The 18,467-nt window shown below is 39.7% G+C and overlaps 1 protein-coding gene across 1 annotated transcript in view; it reads left to right on the forward strand.

Moving 5' to 3' along the window:
* CFAP58 (cilia and flagella associated protein 58) overlaps positions 1-18,467 on the forward strand; it is a gene marked incomplete at both ends in the record, with an annotated part of 121,292 nt that overhangs the window by 45,409 nt on the left and 57,416 nt on the right. Inside the window, 5 exons of the mRNA XM_079712002.1 lie at positions 325-471; positions 6,674-6,814; positions 7,783-8,006; positions 10,683-10,794; positions 13,074-13,178. Of these exons, the coding sequence (XP_079568128.1) occupies positions 325-471; positions 6,674-6,814; positions 7,783-8,006; positions 10,683-10,794; positions 13,074-13,178 (729 nt within the window). The remainder of the gene's footprint in view (positions 1-324; positions 472-6,673; positions 6,815-7,782; positions 8,007-10,682; positions 10,795-13,073; positions 13,179-18,467) is intronic.

Raw genomic sequence — 18,467 nt, forward strand, 5'->3', positions numbered from 1 at the left:
TTGTAATCTTTTAGTTAAAAATGCTTGTTGTGATTCCAATTCCTCTCTTGTACAGTGAAGAATAAAGTGTGTGTGTGTGTATGTGTGTGTGTGTGTGTGTATGACATATTCATTATGTATACTTTATCTCATGAGAATATTTGGAGAGTTAATGCTATAAAGTACTTTGAGGTTGATGGGCACAAGATACAAAGGAATAGCCCAGTTGAGACCATTGTTTTGAGTGAGTCTCCCTTAAAAGCTCTTGAATGTGTTATGAACTTCCATAGGCATGGTGATGTCTATTTAATTCACTTTCAAACATTTCTCCTTTTATTCTGTTAGGATGAAATAACGGAAATGAATAGAAAATTAAAGATTATGACTCATCAGGTAGATCAGTTGAAAGAAGGAATCTCAGCCAAGGAGTCAGCACTTGTGAAGCTACATCTGGAACAGCAGCACATAGAAAAGGAGAAGGAAACGTTGAAGGTACAGACCTTATACTAAAAGCAGTGAACCAGTAGTCAATCTATTAGACCTATTGGGGCCAGGCTCCGTGCTCATGGAGGGGAGTAAGGGGGCAGGAAGAGCAACCAAAGCACCTGGAGGATGACCTCCACCACCTCCAGGTCAGTCTTCCCTATGAGGAGTGCTCTCAGGTAGAATGGGGAGGGGCCGGTGGAGATGCAGAGCACCTAGTTTACCTGTGATGGCTATCGTGGCATCAGTGCAAGAGAACTTAGCAGGTCCCAGGAAGTCCTGGAACTTTCAGGCTGACCACAGTCTCTTTGCATGTACAACCCGAGTCCAACACTTTGCCTGTACTCAACCCTCCCAAACTCCTCCCTGGGGCTTCTCTAAGGCAATGCTGGCAGGACCCTTTGTCCCTCTGTCCTAATCCTTGTTGACTTCATGTGCATGTGCCTTTGCTGCCTTCAACATCATTAACTACCAGGTGTCAAGCTTTGTCCTCACTTGATTTGCCCTCAACTAGGTTCATTGTTCACCTTACTTCTGTGAATCTAAGAACTTTGCAGCCACTCCTCTAGGGAATCACCTTTGTCTTCACACATATTACTAAGATATATCCTTTTAAATCTACTAATTTAGAACATTCTATGTCTACTAATATAATATAAAGACTCTTCCCCAAAATACATGCCAAATAATTATACCATATCAAATCCTTGAACTAAATGTTTGTGTTTTTTTTTTTTGCGGTATGTGGGCCTCTCACTGTTGTGGCCTCTCCCATTGCGGAGCACAGGCTCCGGATGCGCAGGCTCAACGGCCATGGCTCATGGGCCCAGCTGCTCCGCAGCATGTGGGATCTTCCCGGACTGGGGCACGAACCCGTGTCCCCTGCATTGGCAGGCAGACTCTCAACCACTGCGCCACCAGGGAAGCCCTGAACTAAATGTTTTACTGTACACATTCACTAAACCTTATGTATTTTCCTTTTCCTATCCAATCCAGTAGATTTCCCTTCCAATCCATTTGACCAAAGAATTAAAAAAGGAACTTCTAAGAGAGTGATGCCACTTTTATTTTTTGCGTATGTTTATGAGCCACTTGCAGGAACTTTCTACAAACAATGAGACTGGTTGCCTTGGTTTCTGCATATAATTAACTTCAGAGATAGTTCCTATCTTGAAAACGTGTATCTCGTGCTGGACAGGTTTAATGCCAAATTTCCTTGATTCCATGATGCCATAGATTGACCTATGCACTCTCAGTTTAATAATAGGTTTTGTCAACTTAATGATAGGTCTTCATGGAAACAGAACTACTACATTAAATTAAGATACATGAGATTTGAGAAAGATTAAAATGTAACAGAAGTGCCTTTACAACAGAGATATGATAATTGATTTATTTACCTAAAACTGTCATCTTCCCACTCTAGCTCATGACAGAAAAAAACAGAAAATTCTGTACTAAAGTTTATTTACATATAAAAAAACATAAATATATTTTCTAAAATTTGAAAATATCCTGTGTCTTTGTCCTTATTCTCCTTGTTTGAAAACAGTTTTTATAGAAGGTAGTATGTTGCTATACCACCCTGGAGTCTGTAGTGGGATGGGGTTTATTTATTATGGGCTGGATCAGAAGAATCTTATTGTAAACGTTGCTTCACCCACAGGCCTCATGGACCCACGTTAGCAAGGCTTCAGTGTAACTTGACTTGGTACATCATCTCTTCCTTTCAGAGGATGACATTGATCCTCATCTCTTACTTTCCCAAGTAATGCTCTTTTCAAAAGATTAACTATTGCTGCATAATGGGGTCCAAGGTAGACAAAATCCTGCTTTAGAATAAGTAATGTCCTATGCAAAAAAGCAATTACTCCTGATTCCTTAGTTTGACTTTGGTTAATATTGGTTTCAATTATACCCTGCATCATTAGACATCTACACACATAGCTCCAAAGAAGCATCATAATAAAATAAAGGATAATAGGGTCCTGTTTTTTGGTCCTGGGCCGGCAGAGTTGGCAGCTGGTGAATAAGAGAGATGATTAAAGGACTTCTGCTCTAGAGAGTCTGCTCTAAATGAGGAATCCTAGGTCTGGATAGCTTTGGGTCATCTATCATAGGAAGATGGTTGCTTTGGACTTACTCTGAAACTAGGATGCCTTTTCCTCAGGTTTTCCCATTAAGGCAAGAATTAGAAACAGAAAAAGGCTGCCTCCTTGTTTTATTATTTGAGGTTATCCAAGGGGAACTTGCAATGGTGCTTTGACTGGATAATTTTGGCCTATCATTAAGACCATTTGATATTCTTTAGAAAAATGTGACAGCTTGAATGTTGAATTTCATTTAGCCTCTTGACTTTTTTAGCTTCAAAGATGAATCACGTTTACAGAGGTCCCTGGATTTCATGCATCTGAGGTTCGCGAACCAAAACCCTGGAGGGGAGGGCAGATTTTCTAGTAACTTTGCTCCATGAGAGGCATGTAGTTTATTATTATGAGTTCTACAAAGCTATGTGGCTACATAATCCCTCCCGGAAGGGCAAGCCCTAGCCTGTTTGGTAGACCGTGAGATGCCTTTTGACAGGACAACCCAATTTACTACTTCTCCAACTCGACAGACAAACAATCATCCATAATAGGTCATCCCCATTCTCATTCATCCCCCTCAAAAGAAAAGTCTTGCTTCTTCCATGTTTCTTTTTCTTTTTCAGTTGCTCCCAGGCTCTACTGACTCCTCAGGATTGTAGACATTGTCAGCACATGATGGTTATGACAGAATGTCAGTAGATCTTTGTAGATGTTGCTGCATCTGCGTTCATCTGCCCATTGTGTCCCTGTCTTGTTTCATCAGCACTAAAGGGGCTGTCTCATGTGGAGTGTCTGCCTTCCAGTCCTAACAAGCTCTCGATTCTGTTTGTCACCTCCCAATCATCCCATGTCAATCTGACAGCACTTTGATTCTTGGTGAATAATTCAGCAGCAAACTCTCTATGTCCAGAGCTCAGCATCACATTAGCAACTGGCTTCAGGGCACCATATCCTTGTACTTAGTCGACTCTCTAGAGTGACATGGATAGGAACTGTCAGAGGGGAGTGGGGGAGACAGAGAGAAAGCCTAATTATTCTCATGGCTAGAAGACTTTAGGTGGTCCTATTTGTTATGCTAGAAATCAACAGATGGTTTCTGTGAAACCCAGTGAATGTTGGGATCCTGTATGAATGGGTGAAACTCCCTCAAGTATGATTCTTGAGATATGACTTATGCCTGCAGCAAGATTGGATGATATATATTCTGTAAACACCTGTCACAAAACTGTAAAATTGTAGAGGCAGTGACTGAAGAGTGTGTCCTGCCATTGTATTACAACTTCATACCTTGGGTCCCACCTAGATCATTACTTGATGAGCTTTTGGGTGCACAGTAGTTGTTACCATCTTTCCTGGACGAGACAGCTCAGATTTACAGCTGCTAAATGCATTAGACCTAAGGTATTTTGTTGATGTTAACATTTGCTGCCAACGTCTAATGGCACATCTTGTTTACAGCCCATAAATTTATGACATAAGGAGACCACTCAGAATTTTGATATATTATGAAAAAAAACACCCAGCAATGCCAAACACATGAATGGTTTTACATTTCAGACAGATACTTTTACACACCATTGATTGCATTTTAATATAACAGCCAATTCATTTTGTTCTGCTGATGGATTCTGATCAGCTCTCGGCACTTAGGAACAGGGAAGTGAATGTCACACATCTGGGAAAATAAAAGTTTTATTAAAGAAAGCATGAGCCAAACGGGTATTTTATTGCTGTCTTTGCTGTCACCTTAAATGATTATAGAAGTAGAAAGGCTGGTACTTCACTCTCTTTCCTAACAGGCAATCCCCCAAATTGGTAAATACTAGACCAGATCTTTTCTCACCAAGTATTTCCTTTTGCTTATCCCTGGACCAAAATATATTTCATGAATGAACAAACAAAATGTCATAAAGGAAACTCTGGGTTTTATAGTAGCTAGCTGCATTTAGTTTGTGACATTACAGGTCTTTTGCTAGGTGCATGGTATCTTGTACTGTTTGGATAAGTTTGAGCTATGGAATTAATGACTCTTGGTCTTCATGGATTAGAGGCAGGCTGCAACTAGAGTTGGGTTGGTTCGCCGGCACTCACTTGGCAAATATTCGGTTTTCTATCATCCCAGTGACATTTCTGGGTGGATGGAGTTGGGGGACCCAATACTTTCTTGAAGGAGAAAATTATTACTTTTTCATTTTTACTTGTTGACCTGCAGGCCATTGAAAAGTTGGAGCCTTTTTAAAAAAAAATATTTATTTATTAGGCTGTGCCAGGTCTTAGTTGCGGCACACAGGATCTTTTAGTTATGACATGTGAGATCTTTAGCTGCAGCATGCAAACTCTTAGTTGCGGCATGTGGGACCTAGTTCCCAGACCAGGGATTGAGCCCAGATCCCTTGCATTGGGAGCGTGGAGTCTTAGCCACTGGACCACCAGGGAAGTCCTAAAAGTTGGAGCCTTAATGTTGTCTTGTCCTCTCCCTTGTGATTTCAGGCATGGGTGAAAGCAGAATTCTTCCTGCATTTTCCCTTCTTGTGCTGACCTGGTTGTGATACCACCTGTCCTTCCTGTATGGGCTTGGAAGCTCTCGAAGACTTATTCTTCTTTCCTTTAATATGATTAACTTTGTGGCTCCCCATTGCATGCTGTCCACAGTACATGGCATACAGGGCCCTTCTCAGGTTGGCTCAGCTGTTTCACCAGCCTTACCTCCTGCTATTCCCTACCTAATACTCTAACTCAGCCACATTGGATGCTCTGCTGTCTGGTCAACACACCAGGTACTTTATAGTTTGCATGCCTTTGTTCACACGAGCCTGACCATTGACTGCTCTCTCCCCAGCACATACCTCTCCATTTTAGAAATAACTGTCAACTGCCAAAGCCCTGACTGCTTTTTCCCTCTAAACCCCAGGAAGCAATAGGAACTCTTTCCTGTTCTCCCATGTCCTTCTTCACACAGTAGAGAGCATTTCCACACCGTAGTGTAGTTGGTTACATTTGTCGTCTTCGATGGGTGGTGAATCCCTCACGTCTTCCTCATTTTCTGTATTTGACTTGGAGCTATTGTGTGGTGATAGCAAAGGGGGCAAAAGCTTTGGAATCAAAAGATCTAGGATGGAATTTCAACTCTGCTACTTATTAGCTGTGTGACCTTGGTCAAGTTGATTTGCTTTTCTTTGTCTCTGTAATTGCATTTGTGAAATGGGAATAAGAGTACCGAGGCAAAATACCTAATATCATGCCAGGGATATTGTAAGCCACAAAGATACTTGTGGAATTGAAGCAAATGTGTCCTTTGATGAGAGGAATTTTCCTTCTGAAAATTACCAGTTCATAGCCTGCTTTCTCCATCACTCTTAGGATTTCCATGTAGCCTCAGGAGCCTCAAGATCTGAGTTCTCCCGGGAAGACTTGCTAACAACTGCAGTCCTCTGACCTCCTGTAGCATCAATTCACTGTCTGTGTGATAATAAAGATCCTGGAACATTATTGCCTGGACTTGTTAATATTTGCATAATACTTATATATCTTATCTTCTCATCTAGATTGTAATCATCTTAAGAGTAGGATCTATATATCTTTTTATACTATAACATCTCTTCTGTTCCATCAAGATGTTTTATATGATAGACCCTTGGTTGCTATCTTTATTAATTTAAGTGTTGCTTGTAATAGGCTTTATCTCTGCAGTTGATATGCTGGTGGTGTTAGGACCATTATAGGAGCTGGTACATACAGAGCTGCCCTCACCCAACCCCCCCATCATGCTGCTCCCCACATCCTCCTCTGCGCTATTTGTGAATTTTCCCCATGTTTAGCTGGTAAGAGAACTGCTGCTGAATACCAATGAAGTCCCTGCTATACTTATATAGTAAAATGATGGAAATCCCTCAAGGGCACAACTCATAGAATAACACATGATCACCTTAATGTGCACGTTGTTTCTTTACAGGCTGTGTGTGTGTGTGTATGTGTGAAGCTTGCTTTGCTTGTGAGGATGATCAAACCATGCTAAATGAAACATCACAGGGAAGTATAAGAAGCACACTGTCCATCTAAATCTGGGCCCTGCCGTCCTGGTTTGTGCTGTTACAGAGCGAAATTGGTCTTTCACTCTTTGTCAGGCTGAGCTGCAGAAGCTGAGACAACAAGCACTGGAGACCAAACACTTCATTGAAAAGCAGGAAGCCGAAGAGAAAAAACTCCTGCGAATCATTGCCGAGGCTGATGGGGAGAAGCTGAGACAGAAGAAGGAGTTAGACCAGGTAAGAACATCTCCTCACCAGACCTGCAGACCTTATCAGCAGACACAAGTGTTTGATGCAACTCTTCACAAAGCCTCATTCTTTTCTAAGCTCTTCCCTTCAGTCTATCAGAAGAACGGCCCCAGAGGCCCACCTTCTGTTGATTAATTATGAAATATTCATTCATTTATTCAGCTCCTATTTATGAGCACTTACTATGTGTCAGCCACTCCTCTAGGCTCTGGGGAATACACTGACCAACAAGAAAATAAGGTCCGTTATATACACAGTGATGTTGCCTATAGCACTTCCTGCACCAAGGGAGAGGGCTGGAAGGGAGTGCCCTCCTACCCTCAACCTGGTTAAGGACCTACTGCTGGGCCTCTGTGGACTGCCCGGCTCCCTGTGGCCAAGTCAGAAAAGCCGCTGCACTTTCCTCCTCCAGTGGTGGGTCCAAAGCGGGAGTGCACGCCCCTCTATCACCAGGACCTGACATGAACTTGCAGGGAGCTTACATTCCAGCATAATATAATTGCTCGTGTATAATTACAATGAATAATTACATAATTTGGGGGTTAGAAACTTAAATGCTTTCAGAGATCTGGCAGGTTAAAAAAAAGAGACATTGGCTAATGCAAGACAGTAAGGAACAATAGAACTTGGCAAGAGTTAGCTCACCCTAAAGGCATTCAAATTGAAACACTTATAATGTGTTGGAGAAAACCAACCAAGCAAACACGCATGGGCCAAGGATTATTGTATTATTATTATTATAGATTGTTTGTTGTACTGTTTCCAACAAGGTTGCCAACTCTCATGGGAGGAGTCCAGTGTTGGTTGTCTAGCAGGCTATTTCCAGGGCCTCACCCACTGAGTGCCTAGCACATGTGGCCATTGGATGGGTGTTCTTGACAGACTGAATACTGCTGCCATGATGAAACATGGGTCTTTTTGTCCCCTGGTGGCCGTGCCCTTCCTTACCTTTCTAGGTCATCAGCGAGAGAGATATCCTTGGGTCACAGCTAGTCCGGCGCAATAATGAGTTGGCTTTGCTCTACGAGAAGATCAAGATCCAGCAGTCCGTGCTGAATAAAGGCGAGAGCCAGTACAACCAGAGGTTGGAGGATGTGAGAATCCTCAAACTTGAGATCAAGAAGCTTCGCTGGGAAAAGGGGATTCTTGCCAGGAGTGTGGCTAATATTGACGAACTCAGGTAATAGAAGACCCCCTGGGAGGTGAGCACACAGCACTCTGTGGGGAGCTCCTGAAATGACCTTGTGTTCCTCCTGTTGGTCATTGAAGGTCTTTATCAAGTTGCATAAAATAATTTTTTTAATGTTGAAATGATTAGCAGATAATGAGAACAACTTTACCATAATCCAGAATCTATATCGTGCCCATTCTGTGTCACAAAAAATGAACTGGTTTCCTTTCAGGGGAACATAAGCAAGTGCAAAAGGATTTTTTGAAAACTTTATTCTGGATTTAGAAAAAGAAATTTCAAGTCAAATCATAATCACAAACTAGTTACAACTCAGAAAAAAATTCCCCCAATGAGCTCTTTAGAATTTCTTTAATAAGGCAGTATGCGAGAAATGGAGCATCAATATTTAAATTGAATCCTGGTAACGTCTGCACGTCTTTTTCTTGGAATTACATGCAGAATGAAAAGAGGGGAAAAATTTAATTTTACACTGTTTGAAAACTGTGTTTCCTTAGAAGGCGGCCAGATTTTACATCTCACTCTTGATTTATCTTCTGCAGCTTTCATTTCAGCTTAGCGCTCCTTCTCTTTGCTTTAAATCTTACATTATACAAGATCTACTTTCCCTTTGGGAGAACATCACCATGTTTTTGTTTTTTGTTTTTTTTTTTTGCGGAATGCGGACCTCTCACTGTTGTGGCCTCTCCCGTTGCGGAGCACAGGCTCCGGACGCGCAGGCCCAGCGGCCATGGCTCATGGGCCCAGCCGCTCTGCGGCATGTGGGATCCTCCCGGACCGGGGCACGAACCCATGTCCCCTGCATTGGCAGGCAGACTCTCAACCACTGCGCCACCAGGGAAGCCCATCATCACCATGTTTTATATAGGCAATTGCAAGAAACTAAATAATAGGTCTGGTGTTTTCTCAGTAGCTATCTTATTCTCCACAGACTTGTAAATGAACAGTATCCTTGGCCACCTTGGGACAAGGACACAGTTTGGATCTACTTCTTAAAGTAATTGAATTAGATAGTTTTGATATTTAAATGCAGTGAATATGTTCAGGAATAGCAAGGGAAGTTGCCACCATCAAGGATAGATCAATACTCTTTTTTCTTTTAAAGAGTTGCTCATATTTCAGACGATGAAAGTAGTACAGATTCATTGTAGAAAACACGGGGCATGCAGAAAAATTATGAAGACGCGATTAGAAAATCTCTCATAAGTTTACTATCCAGAGATGCTACCATTGACATTTTGGAGACAAATGGATTCATTCTAAGTAGCTATTGAATGATCTCCAGGACCATCGCTAAACTTGCCAACCATGTGTTATTTTTATTATATACGCAAAGGACCAAATTCTACCCATTCTCAGTCAACTTTGCTGGTTTGTTGATAATAGATTTTAACCTTCTTTATAATGGGAAGACAATAAAAATATTGGAGGCAAGCAGGCATGAATTCCAATCTCAGACTTGTCACCTACAAGCTGTGCGACCTTGGGCAAATCACTTATCTGAGCTTAAGACTTGCAGTTAAAATTAAACACGGAAAGGAACGTAATATGCCTAGCACAGAGTCTGATACAAAAGAAGCCATCAATAATAGTAGCTAATACTCTTGCCCTTCGCTGCTGATGCCACTCTAGAAAATCGTAGTGTTAAAAATATGGTTTTAATTCCAAGCAGCTTGAGCTCCCTGTTGAGTGAACATTATGCAGTTAATTCTAATGGTTTGTCTTGCTAATGAGGGGAAGTTGTATTATTGGTTTAAATGAAGCAATTAAGTAAAAGAGATGGCTTAGTATTAGTAATCTGCGCACACGCAGCAGATGAGGACAGATAATAATATCCTCTTGCCCGTGTCAACGCGAGTGCTTGCCTCTTCTCCACCTCCCAGCAGAGCTTCTCTTTCAGTAGGGTGGCAGCCAGCTCACTGGGTACTGTGGATGGCTGTAGCACGTTACCTATTAACTAGAGATTCCTACAGATTTTAGAAGTATGTTTGAGCCAGAGCTAGTTCTTCGGGACTTTTTCAGCCATCTGTGTAGTTGCGGAACATGAGAGAAAAGATCACTCCTAATTTGGTGTTTTTCGATGCTGGCTGCACATTAGAATTACCAGCAGGACTTAAAAAATCTACGAAACCCAAGCTGCATGCTAGACCAATTAAAGCAGAATCCCTTTGGGGGTTGGGTCCAGGCAAAGGTATGTTGTTAAAGTTCCCCAGGTGATTCCAGTATGTCATCAGGGTGGTGATGCACTGCCCTAATTAATGTCAGGTTCTCACCTGAGCCTCAATCTCTTGCATTCAGATGCCATACCTCCTGGTGGAATGTGGCTTGTTTTCTTCTGCTACTGTAGGAGACGTTTAGACACATTGAACAATATATTGAAATCCTCATAATTTACCTCCTCCCTCTTCTTTCCATATACTTCTAAAATTCCTTGGGTATCCAGAATCATAATTCTGAAGCTCTGGTACTTTTTTTGTTGTAAAGCTAAAGCTGGCGTTTGCACTCTGCAAGAATTGATATCATCTGTGTCTTGCGCAGATTAAGAGGCTAGTCTCAGTGGTCCTGAAGTCTCTCTAATCCCAGCTTTTTGTGTAAGATATAGTGGGCACGTAAAGGATTTCAAATGGGTGGAGAACTTCTTTGCAAAAGAAAGTTTGTCTTATTCAGGCAGGAGCTTTTTCACACGCAAAGGGAATTCCTGAAGGAGAGGACAAGATGCCGAGCCCTGGAGGAGGAACTGGAGAACCCCATGAATGTGCACAGATGGAGAAAGCTCGAGGTAACATTCAGGAGAGCCTTCCTCCCACCCCCAAACCTCCTTCTAACCTGCTTGTCTTCTTACCTAAGACACAATAAGAAGCATGGTTTTATTTAATGTTATGCCATTGTCACCTAAAATGCAAGGCTAGATCAAATGTAAATTGGATTGTTCCAGATTTGGGTTTTGTTTTTAAAAGTCTTGGACAAAATCCTTTCTGCCTAAAGAAGACCCAGTGAAAGCTGTGAACTGGCCTCACCAATTGACATTGATTATTATTATTATTATTTGTTGTTGTTTAAGCAGTTTTTGGTCAACCAGCTATTTTGCGGCTACCTGTTTGTCTTGGATGGTTAATTGCCTTCAGCTGCGCTGGCTACCAGCGTCTTCGCCATCTTTCAATTGGCCTTTGCACCCTTTTATTTCCCAAAGAAAATAGGACTTTTGTAAACTTGCCCTCTTTTCAAAGAACTAGCATTGTGTTAGTCAAACTCCTTCTTTTAGGATCTGGGAACACAGCCAAAGTCCCATTGGTAGGTGATGGATGATAAACCTCATATTTTATTTTATGACCTCCTGATAAACATTTCCACCAGCAGATAACAGTAACAGACAAGCTCTGCTTATTCAAGAAAAAGATGCCCATCTCCTTTAGTTGTACCCAGCAATGTGGGTGCCAGAAGGGGTTTTGACTAAGTGAACAATTAGGGTGTTGGGAGAATAGAAGTATGTGATATAAGAAAGAGCAGGGCAAGGGGGAAAAATAACCAAGTAGGTTTTTGTTTTCCATTTTCATTTTTTCCTTTAAATGAAGAAAGCATTAAGGATAATGCATTATAAATTGTTATGTAAACATGAGGCCTGAGTTTTAACGACATCCAGTCTTGCCAAGTGAATGTGTGCCAAATCTACTTCCAAAATATGGATACCGGTTGGCACTGCTTAGTATTTCTTAAGCAAAGTCATAGTCAATGGAATATCTCCCCCCACCTCTTTTGGACCCTCATTTATTCCTCTTCAAATGCCAAGAGTGGAGTAGCTTGCTAAATAACAATAACATGGATGCGTTTGGGGAAGTGGAGCTGAAAATTTAATTTAATTTAATTTATTTTATTTAATTTATTTATTTAAAATTTATTTAATTTAATTAATTTATTTATTTTTGTGGTAGCTTTGGTTGTTGCACAACTTTTTTTTTTAAATTGGAGTACAGTTGATTAACAATGTTGTGTTAGTTTCAGGTGTACAGCAAAGTGATTCAGTTATACATATACATGTATCTATACTTTTTCTAAGGAGCTGAAAATTTTAAATTCATTTACTGTCACATTAGTTTATTCCATGTGTTTTCAAGCAGATCTTTAAAGTTTCCAATTCCATGTCAATGTCTATTTAAAAAAATTAGAAAATAGAGACTCTGAGAGGTAGTTGAAAATATTCAGTTGCTAGATTAATTCAGAATGTCAGTACAGTTGAAAGTAAAGCTTTGGTTCAACGTCTAGAGGACAAATTATCAATGTATCACTGTAGATTTTGTTTGAATTGTACACAGATAGCTATTGAAGGCGCATCAGAGCCTTACGGATTGATAATGCTGTTTGAGAGCTAAATGCCATGGTCCTGTTCTGCTGCCAATTATTAGCAGATGTCCACATCCTAGAAACTTTCCCCATCATAGGCTGTAATGAATCTTCTTATTGACAATTACGAAAGGAGAATCCTGAGACCGAATGAATTAGGGAACCCTGTCTCATTCCTATGGAAACAGAAATGATGGTAGGGAAAACCTCAGAGCATAGTAATTAAGAAGCTCAGGCTTTGGAGCCAGGCATATCTGGGCTTGAATCCAGCTCTGACCTTTATCGGTGTGGGTAAAGGGCCTCATCTGAGCCTCAGTTGCCTTATCTGTAAAAGGGGAAGATAATACTGTCTAGTAGGGCTGTCATGTGACTAAAATTTGATAATGTATGAAAAACACTTAGCATAGTGTCCAGATGGCGGCAGAGAACCAGGTATCTGGCCCAGGAGCTACCATTATTGCTGCTGTTGTTATTATTTCCCCTGGTGGAATAAACATACTCACTTTCCATTTATTGGCTAACTAGAGCCAAACATCAGTCTGTTTTGATGACTGTCTCATCTGTTGTACTTTTTATTTTTATTTTTTTGGTTCTAATTCTTTCTGTATTGGGTCTACATCTTTGCAATAGATTTTAACAGAACAATAATTATTTTACATAGGGACCTCTGTGCTTTGAAACTGATAATTTCAGCTGCTTTATTTTGTTCCCCTTGAGTAGGCCAGTGACCCCAGTACCTTTGAGCTGATACAGAAAATTCATACCCTGCAGAAGCGTCTCATCAGCAAGACAGAAGAGGTGGTTGAAAAAGAGCTGCTCCTTCAGGTAACATTTCCATTGTCTGTACTCATTGAACAAGTATATTTTCTTAGCACCATCATCTCCAGGACAGTGTTTTTAGAATTAGTTATTTGGCAATGTTGCATGCCCCATTTTTAACTGTAGATGGCAACAGGGACTCACACACAGAGAACAAACAATCTGATTAATTGGCCTTTTATGCTGCCATCACTGATATTTCAAGAATTCTAGAAAATTAAATTCAAGGCTACACTTACTGCATTGGCTAATGTGAGCTCCCTGCTGCCCTGCAGTTTTATTCCTTAGATTCTTTTAAATACTTTTCTTCATATCTTCATATAATGTGAAATGCCATGATTTTGACTTTGAAAACTAGCTTTCACATAGAGCACAAATGTCCTCTTGAAGGTTTGTGGGAGTGAAATGGAAGGAAAGGTATCTTTTTGAGGATTTTATGCAGTAAGTTATTCTGGAGCAATTAACAATGGTAACGGCCTTGTGGGCCTATAGCTTTGCAAGTACCAGTTGTCACCACCATCATTTCCTTCATCACCATTATCTTCATTGTGCCAGATACTGTGCTGGTGGCTTTATCTCCTTGTCTCAATTCCTCTTCACAGTTCTGGGGTTGGGGGTTGTCATCCCCAATCAGTGGATGAGGAAGATGAACCTCAGGAGTTTGGTTGGAATCCTGCCTCTGCCAATCCGTAGCTGTGTGAGGTTAACTTCTCTGCACCTGAGGTTCTTGATCTGTATTATGGGACAACATAGAACCTATGAAAAGGGATGTTGTTGGGACATTAAGAGTGTGCAAGACTAATGGCTCAGGATCTCCGTCTTTGACATCATACCTTGTCCTATTTCGTGCACTCACACAGATGCTCCTGGGTTGCCTGGGTCTTAACTCCCCAGATGTGGGGAGAGAGCTCCTATACTTTGCTCCTGGCCCATATCCCTGATTTCTGAGGGCACTCCAGTGTGGGGAAAGCCTGTGATTCTCCCTGGTAATAAAATTAACCAGCACTAGGTAGAGAATTCTAGTATATAAGGCTACTTGTCCCCAGCAGTGTCACCATTTAACTTCAGTAGCTCCCTACGAAACTGAGTAATTCAGTGAAAGGAAGAGCATGGCTTCACTCTACAGGCAGCACAGAAACTAGCACGTAATTGTGCCAAAAGAATTCATTTATCCCCCTTCATTTTAGCTGCCCTCAGTCATCGTCTCAGGTTTCATCACTCTCGTTCAATCCCCACACGGGGAAAGCATGACACCTCAATGTCCTCGGTCACCGTTTATCATGTACCAACAACAGTAGCTCCCTCTTTTGCCTGGGCCCTCCGTGTGGCTGGCCTCATGCAAGGTCTGTGTCTCTGTTCATTGTTTTCTCTACAGTCACTGAAATCTGAACATGGGATGTGTGTTGGATGACATTAAGAAATTAGTGTTGATTATATAAGGTGTGGTAGGAGTGTTATGGTTATGTTTTGTAAAAAAAAAAAAAAAGCCTTTTTATAAGAGAGGTGTATTGAAGTATTTACAAACGAAATGATACATAGTCTGGGGTTTATCTTAGAATTTTCCAGCAAATAAATGAAGAAAGGGGGAAGGGATCGGAGACACATGGATAGGGAGATGGAGGATCAATGAAATAAAATTGGCAAAATGTTAAAAATAAAAGGCATGTTGAAAGGAGGATTGAAAGAGCTTAGCATTATGCTTGGCAAATAAATGACCAATTATTCTTATTATTTCTAATTCCAAAGCCCATAATATTAACCATACATTGGGTTCATTCTGTTCTTTTTCTGCCTGGTTAAGGTTGGTGCTCAGCTCATTAATGTTCAGCCTACTTTTCTAATATAAATAAGCATTTACAGGTACAAAATGTCATTGAAAAACTTTCATTTCTTCCCACAGGTTTTGAAACTTGGTATTTTCATTTTCATCTAGTCCTAAATATTTTCTGTTTTCAAAATTATTTCTATTTTGAGAGTAAGTCTTAAAAAATATCCACTATTTCTCCTGTGGTAATTAAAAGTACAAATTTAAATTTCTAAAAATATAGGTATTTAAGTTATCTTTTAGTTATTGATTTCTCACTTTTTGCATTGTGATCGGTATTATACTGATTCTTTGGAATTCATTGAGACTTGTTTTGTGACCAGCTAAATAGTCAGTTTTATTTATTTATTTTTTAACCAGCTTTTAGTTTTTTTGATCTTTGCTATTGTTTTCTTTGTTTCTATTTCATTTATTTCTGCTCTGATCTTTATGATTTCTTTCCTTCTGCTAACTTTGGGTTTTGTTTGTTCTTCTTTCTCTAGTTCCTTTAGGTTTAAGGTTAGATTGTTGATTTGAGATTTTTCTTATTTTCGGAGGTAGGCTTGTATAGCTCTAAACTTCCCTTTTAGAACTGCTTTTGCTGCAACCCATAGGTTTTGGATCGTGGTGTTTTCATTGTCATTTGTCCCTAGGTATTTTTTTCATTTCCTCTTTGATTTCTTCAGTGATCTCTTGGTTATTTAGTAATGTATTGTTTAGCCTCCATGTGTTTGTGTTTTTTACATTTTTTTCCCTGTAATTGATTTCTAATCTCATAGCACTGTGGTCAGAAAAAATGCTTGATATGATTTCAGTTTTCTTAAATTTACTGAGGCTTGATTTGTGACCCAAGATGTGGCCTATCCTGGAGAATGTTCCATGTGCGCTTGAGAAGAAAGTGTAATCTGCTGTTTTCGGATGGAATGTCCTATAAATATCAATTAACTCTATGTGGTCTGTTGTGTCATTTAAAGATTGTGTTTCTTTATTAATTTTCTGTTTGGATGATCTGTCCATTGGTATAAGTGAGGTGTTAAGGTCCCCCAGTATTATTGTGTTACTGTGGATTTCCTCTTTTATAGCCATTAGCAGTTGCCTTATGTATGGAGGTGCTCCTATGTTGGGTGCATATATATTTATAATTGTTATATCTTCTTCTTGGATTGATCCCTTGATCATTATGTAGTGTCCTTCCTTGTCTCTTGTAACATTCTTTATTTTAAAGTCTATTTTATCTGATATGAGTATTGCTACTCCAGCTTTCTTTTGATTTTCATTTGCATGGAATATCTTTTTCCATCCCCTCACTTTCAGGCTGAATGTGTCCCTAGGTCTGAAGTGGGTCTCTTGCAGACAGCATATATATGGGTCTTGTTTTTGTATCCATTCAGCAAGACTGTGTCTTTTGGTTGGAGCATTTAATCCATTCACATTTAAGGTAATTATCTATATATATGTTCCTATGACCATTTTCTTAATTGTTTTGGGTTTGTTTTTGTAGGTCCTTTTCTTCTCTTGTGTTTCCCACTTAGAGAAGTTCCTTTAGCATTTGCTGTGGAGCTGGTTTGGTGGTGCTGAATTCTCTTAGCTTTTGCTTGTCTGTAAAGCTTTTGATTTCTCCATCGAATATGAATGAGATCCTTGCTGGGTAGAGTAATCTTGGTTGTAGGTTCTTCCCTTTCATCACTTTAAGTATATCGTGCCACTCCCTTCTGGCTTGTAGAGTTTCTGCTGAGAAATCAGCTGTTAACCTTATGGGAGTTCCCTTGTATGTTATTTTTCATTTTTCCCTTGCTGCTTTCCATAATTTTTCTTTGTCTTTAATTTTTGCCAGTTTGATTACTATGTGTCTTAGTGTGTTTCTCCTTGGGTTTATCCTGTATGGGACTCTCTGAGCTTCCTGGACTTGAGCGGCTATTTCCTTTCCCATGTTAGGGAAGTTTTTGACTATAATCTCTTCAGATATTTTCCCGGGTCCTTTCTCTCTCTGTTCTCCTTCTGAGACCTGTATCATGTGAATGTTGTTGCGTTTAATGTTGTCCCAGAGGTCTCTTAGGCTGTCTTCATTTCTTTTCATTCTTTTTTCTTTATTCTGTTCTGCAGCAGTGAATTCCACCATTCTGTCTTCCGGGTCACTTATCCGTTCTTCTGCCTTATTTATTCTGCTGTTGATTCCTTCTAGTGTATTTTTCATTTCGGTTATTGTGTTGTTCATCTCTGTTTGTTTGTTCTTTAATTCTTCTAGATCTTTGTTAAACATTTCTTGCATCTTCTTGATCTTTGCCTCCATTCATTTTTCGAGGTCCTGGATCATCTTCACTATCATTATTCTGAATTCTTTTTCTGGAAGGTTGTCTATCTCCACTTGATTTAGTTGTTTTTCTGGGGTTTTATCTTGTTCCTTCATCTGGTACATAGCCCTCTGCCTTTTCATCTTGTATGTCTTTCTGTGAATGTGATTTTTGTTCCACAGGCTGCAGAATTATAGTTCTTCTTGCTTCTGCTGATAGTCAGTTTTTATAACCAATGCCTAGGTGCTTGAAAAAGACATGTATTCTCCAAATGTTCAAGATTCGGGAGTCTATATGATGTTCGTCAGACCAACCTTGTTGATTGCATTGTCCAAATCTATATCTTTCCTAATTTTTTTCTCTGCCTAATTACAGAAGAGAAGTTTGGAGATTTGTCTATTTTTCCTTGTAGTTTTTGGCCTTAACTACATTTTAGATTATGTTCACAAGGTGAGTAAAAGGTTATAGTTAACATTTCTTCCTGGTGAATTGTTCCTTTAATATTATGCAAGAACCCTCCTTAATCCTTAATGCTTTTACTTATGAAATTGTGTGATATTAATATAGCTTTACCAGTTTTTTTTTGCATCATTTTTCTGTACTTTTAAACTTTCAGTGTCCTTATATTTCAGTGAGTCTCTTGTAATAAAAAAACAAACCTAATCTGATATCTTTGTTTTTTGACTTGTGTGTTTAGTCTATTTATATTTATTGATAATTTTAGGGTTATTTCTACTTCTTATTTTCTATTATTTACCCTGATTTGTTTCTTTTTTAACGCTCAAAAATAGTGTGTTCCTGCTTTCTGTTGGACTGAGTTTTCTTTATTCCCTCTTATTCCCTCCACCACTCACTTCTCTCTCCTCATTACTCCCTATTCTCCTTTTCCTGGTGTATTTATTTATTTTTGCTGAATAGTTACCACCACTCAGTGTAATTCCATCTCTCTCTGATTTCCTTAAAAATTTAACATGCATAGTTGACGTCAAGTTTAAACAAATGTAAAGTTGATCAATATCCTTATCCTTCTTACAAACAGTGCAGGGACTTGGAATGTTTTAACTCCAATTACCTCCTACAGTCCTCCCAGTATTAGTCATCATCATCAGTATTTTATAGAGTCTATGAATTATTTATTCAGATTCACCAGAATATTTACCAGTTCTTTTGTTTTCTGTCTCTTCACCTCTCCAGTTTCTT

The sequence above is a fragment of the Hyperoodon ampullatus genome (genome assembly GCF_949752795.1).
Source record: "Hyperoodon ampullatus genome assembly, chromosome: 1".
NCBI lineage: Eukaryota > Metazoa > Chordata > Mammalia > Artiodactyla > Ziphiidae > Hyperoodon > Hyperoodon ampullatus.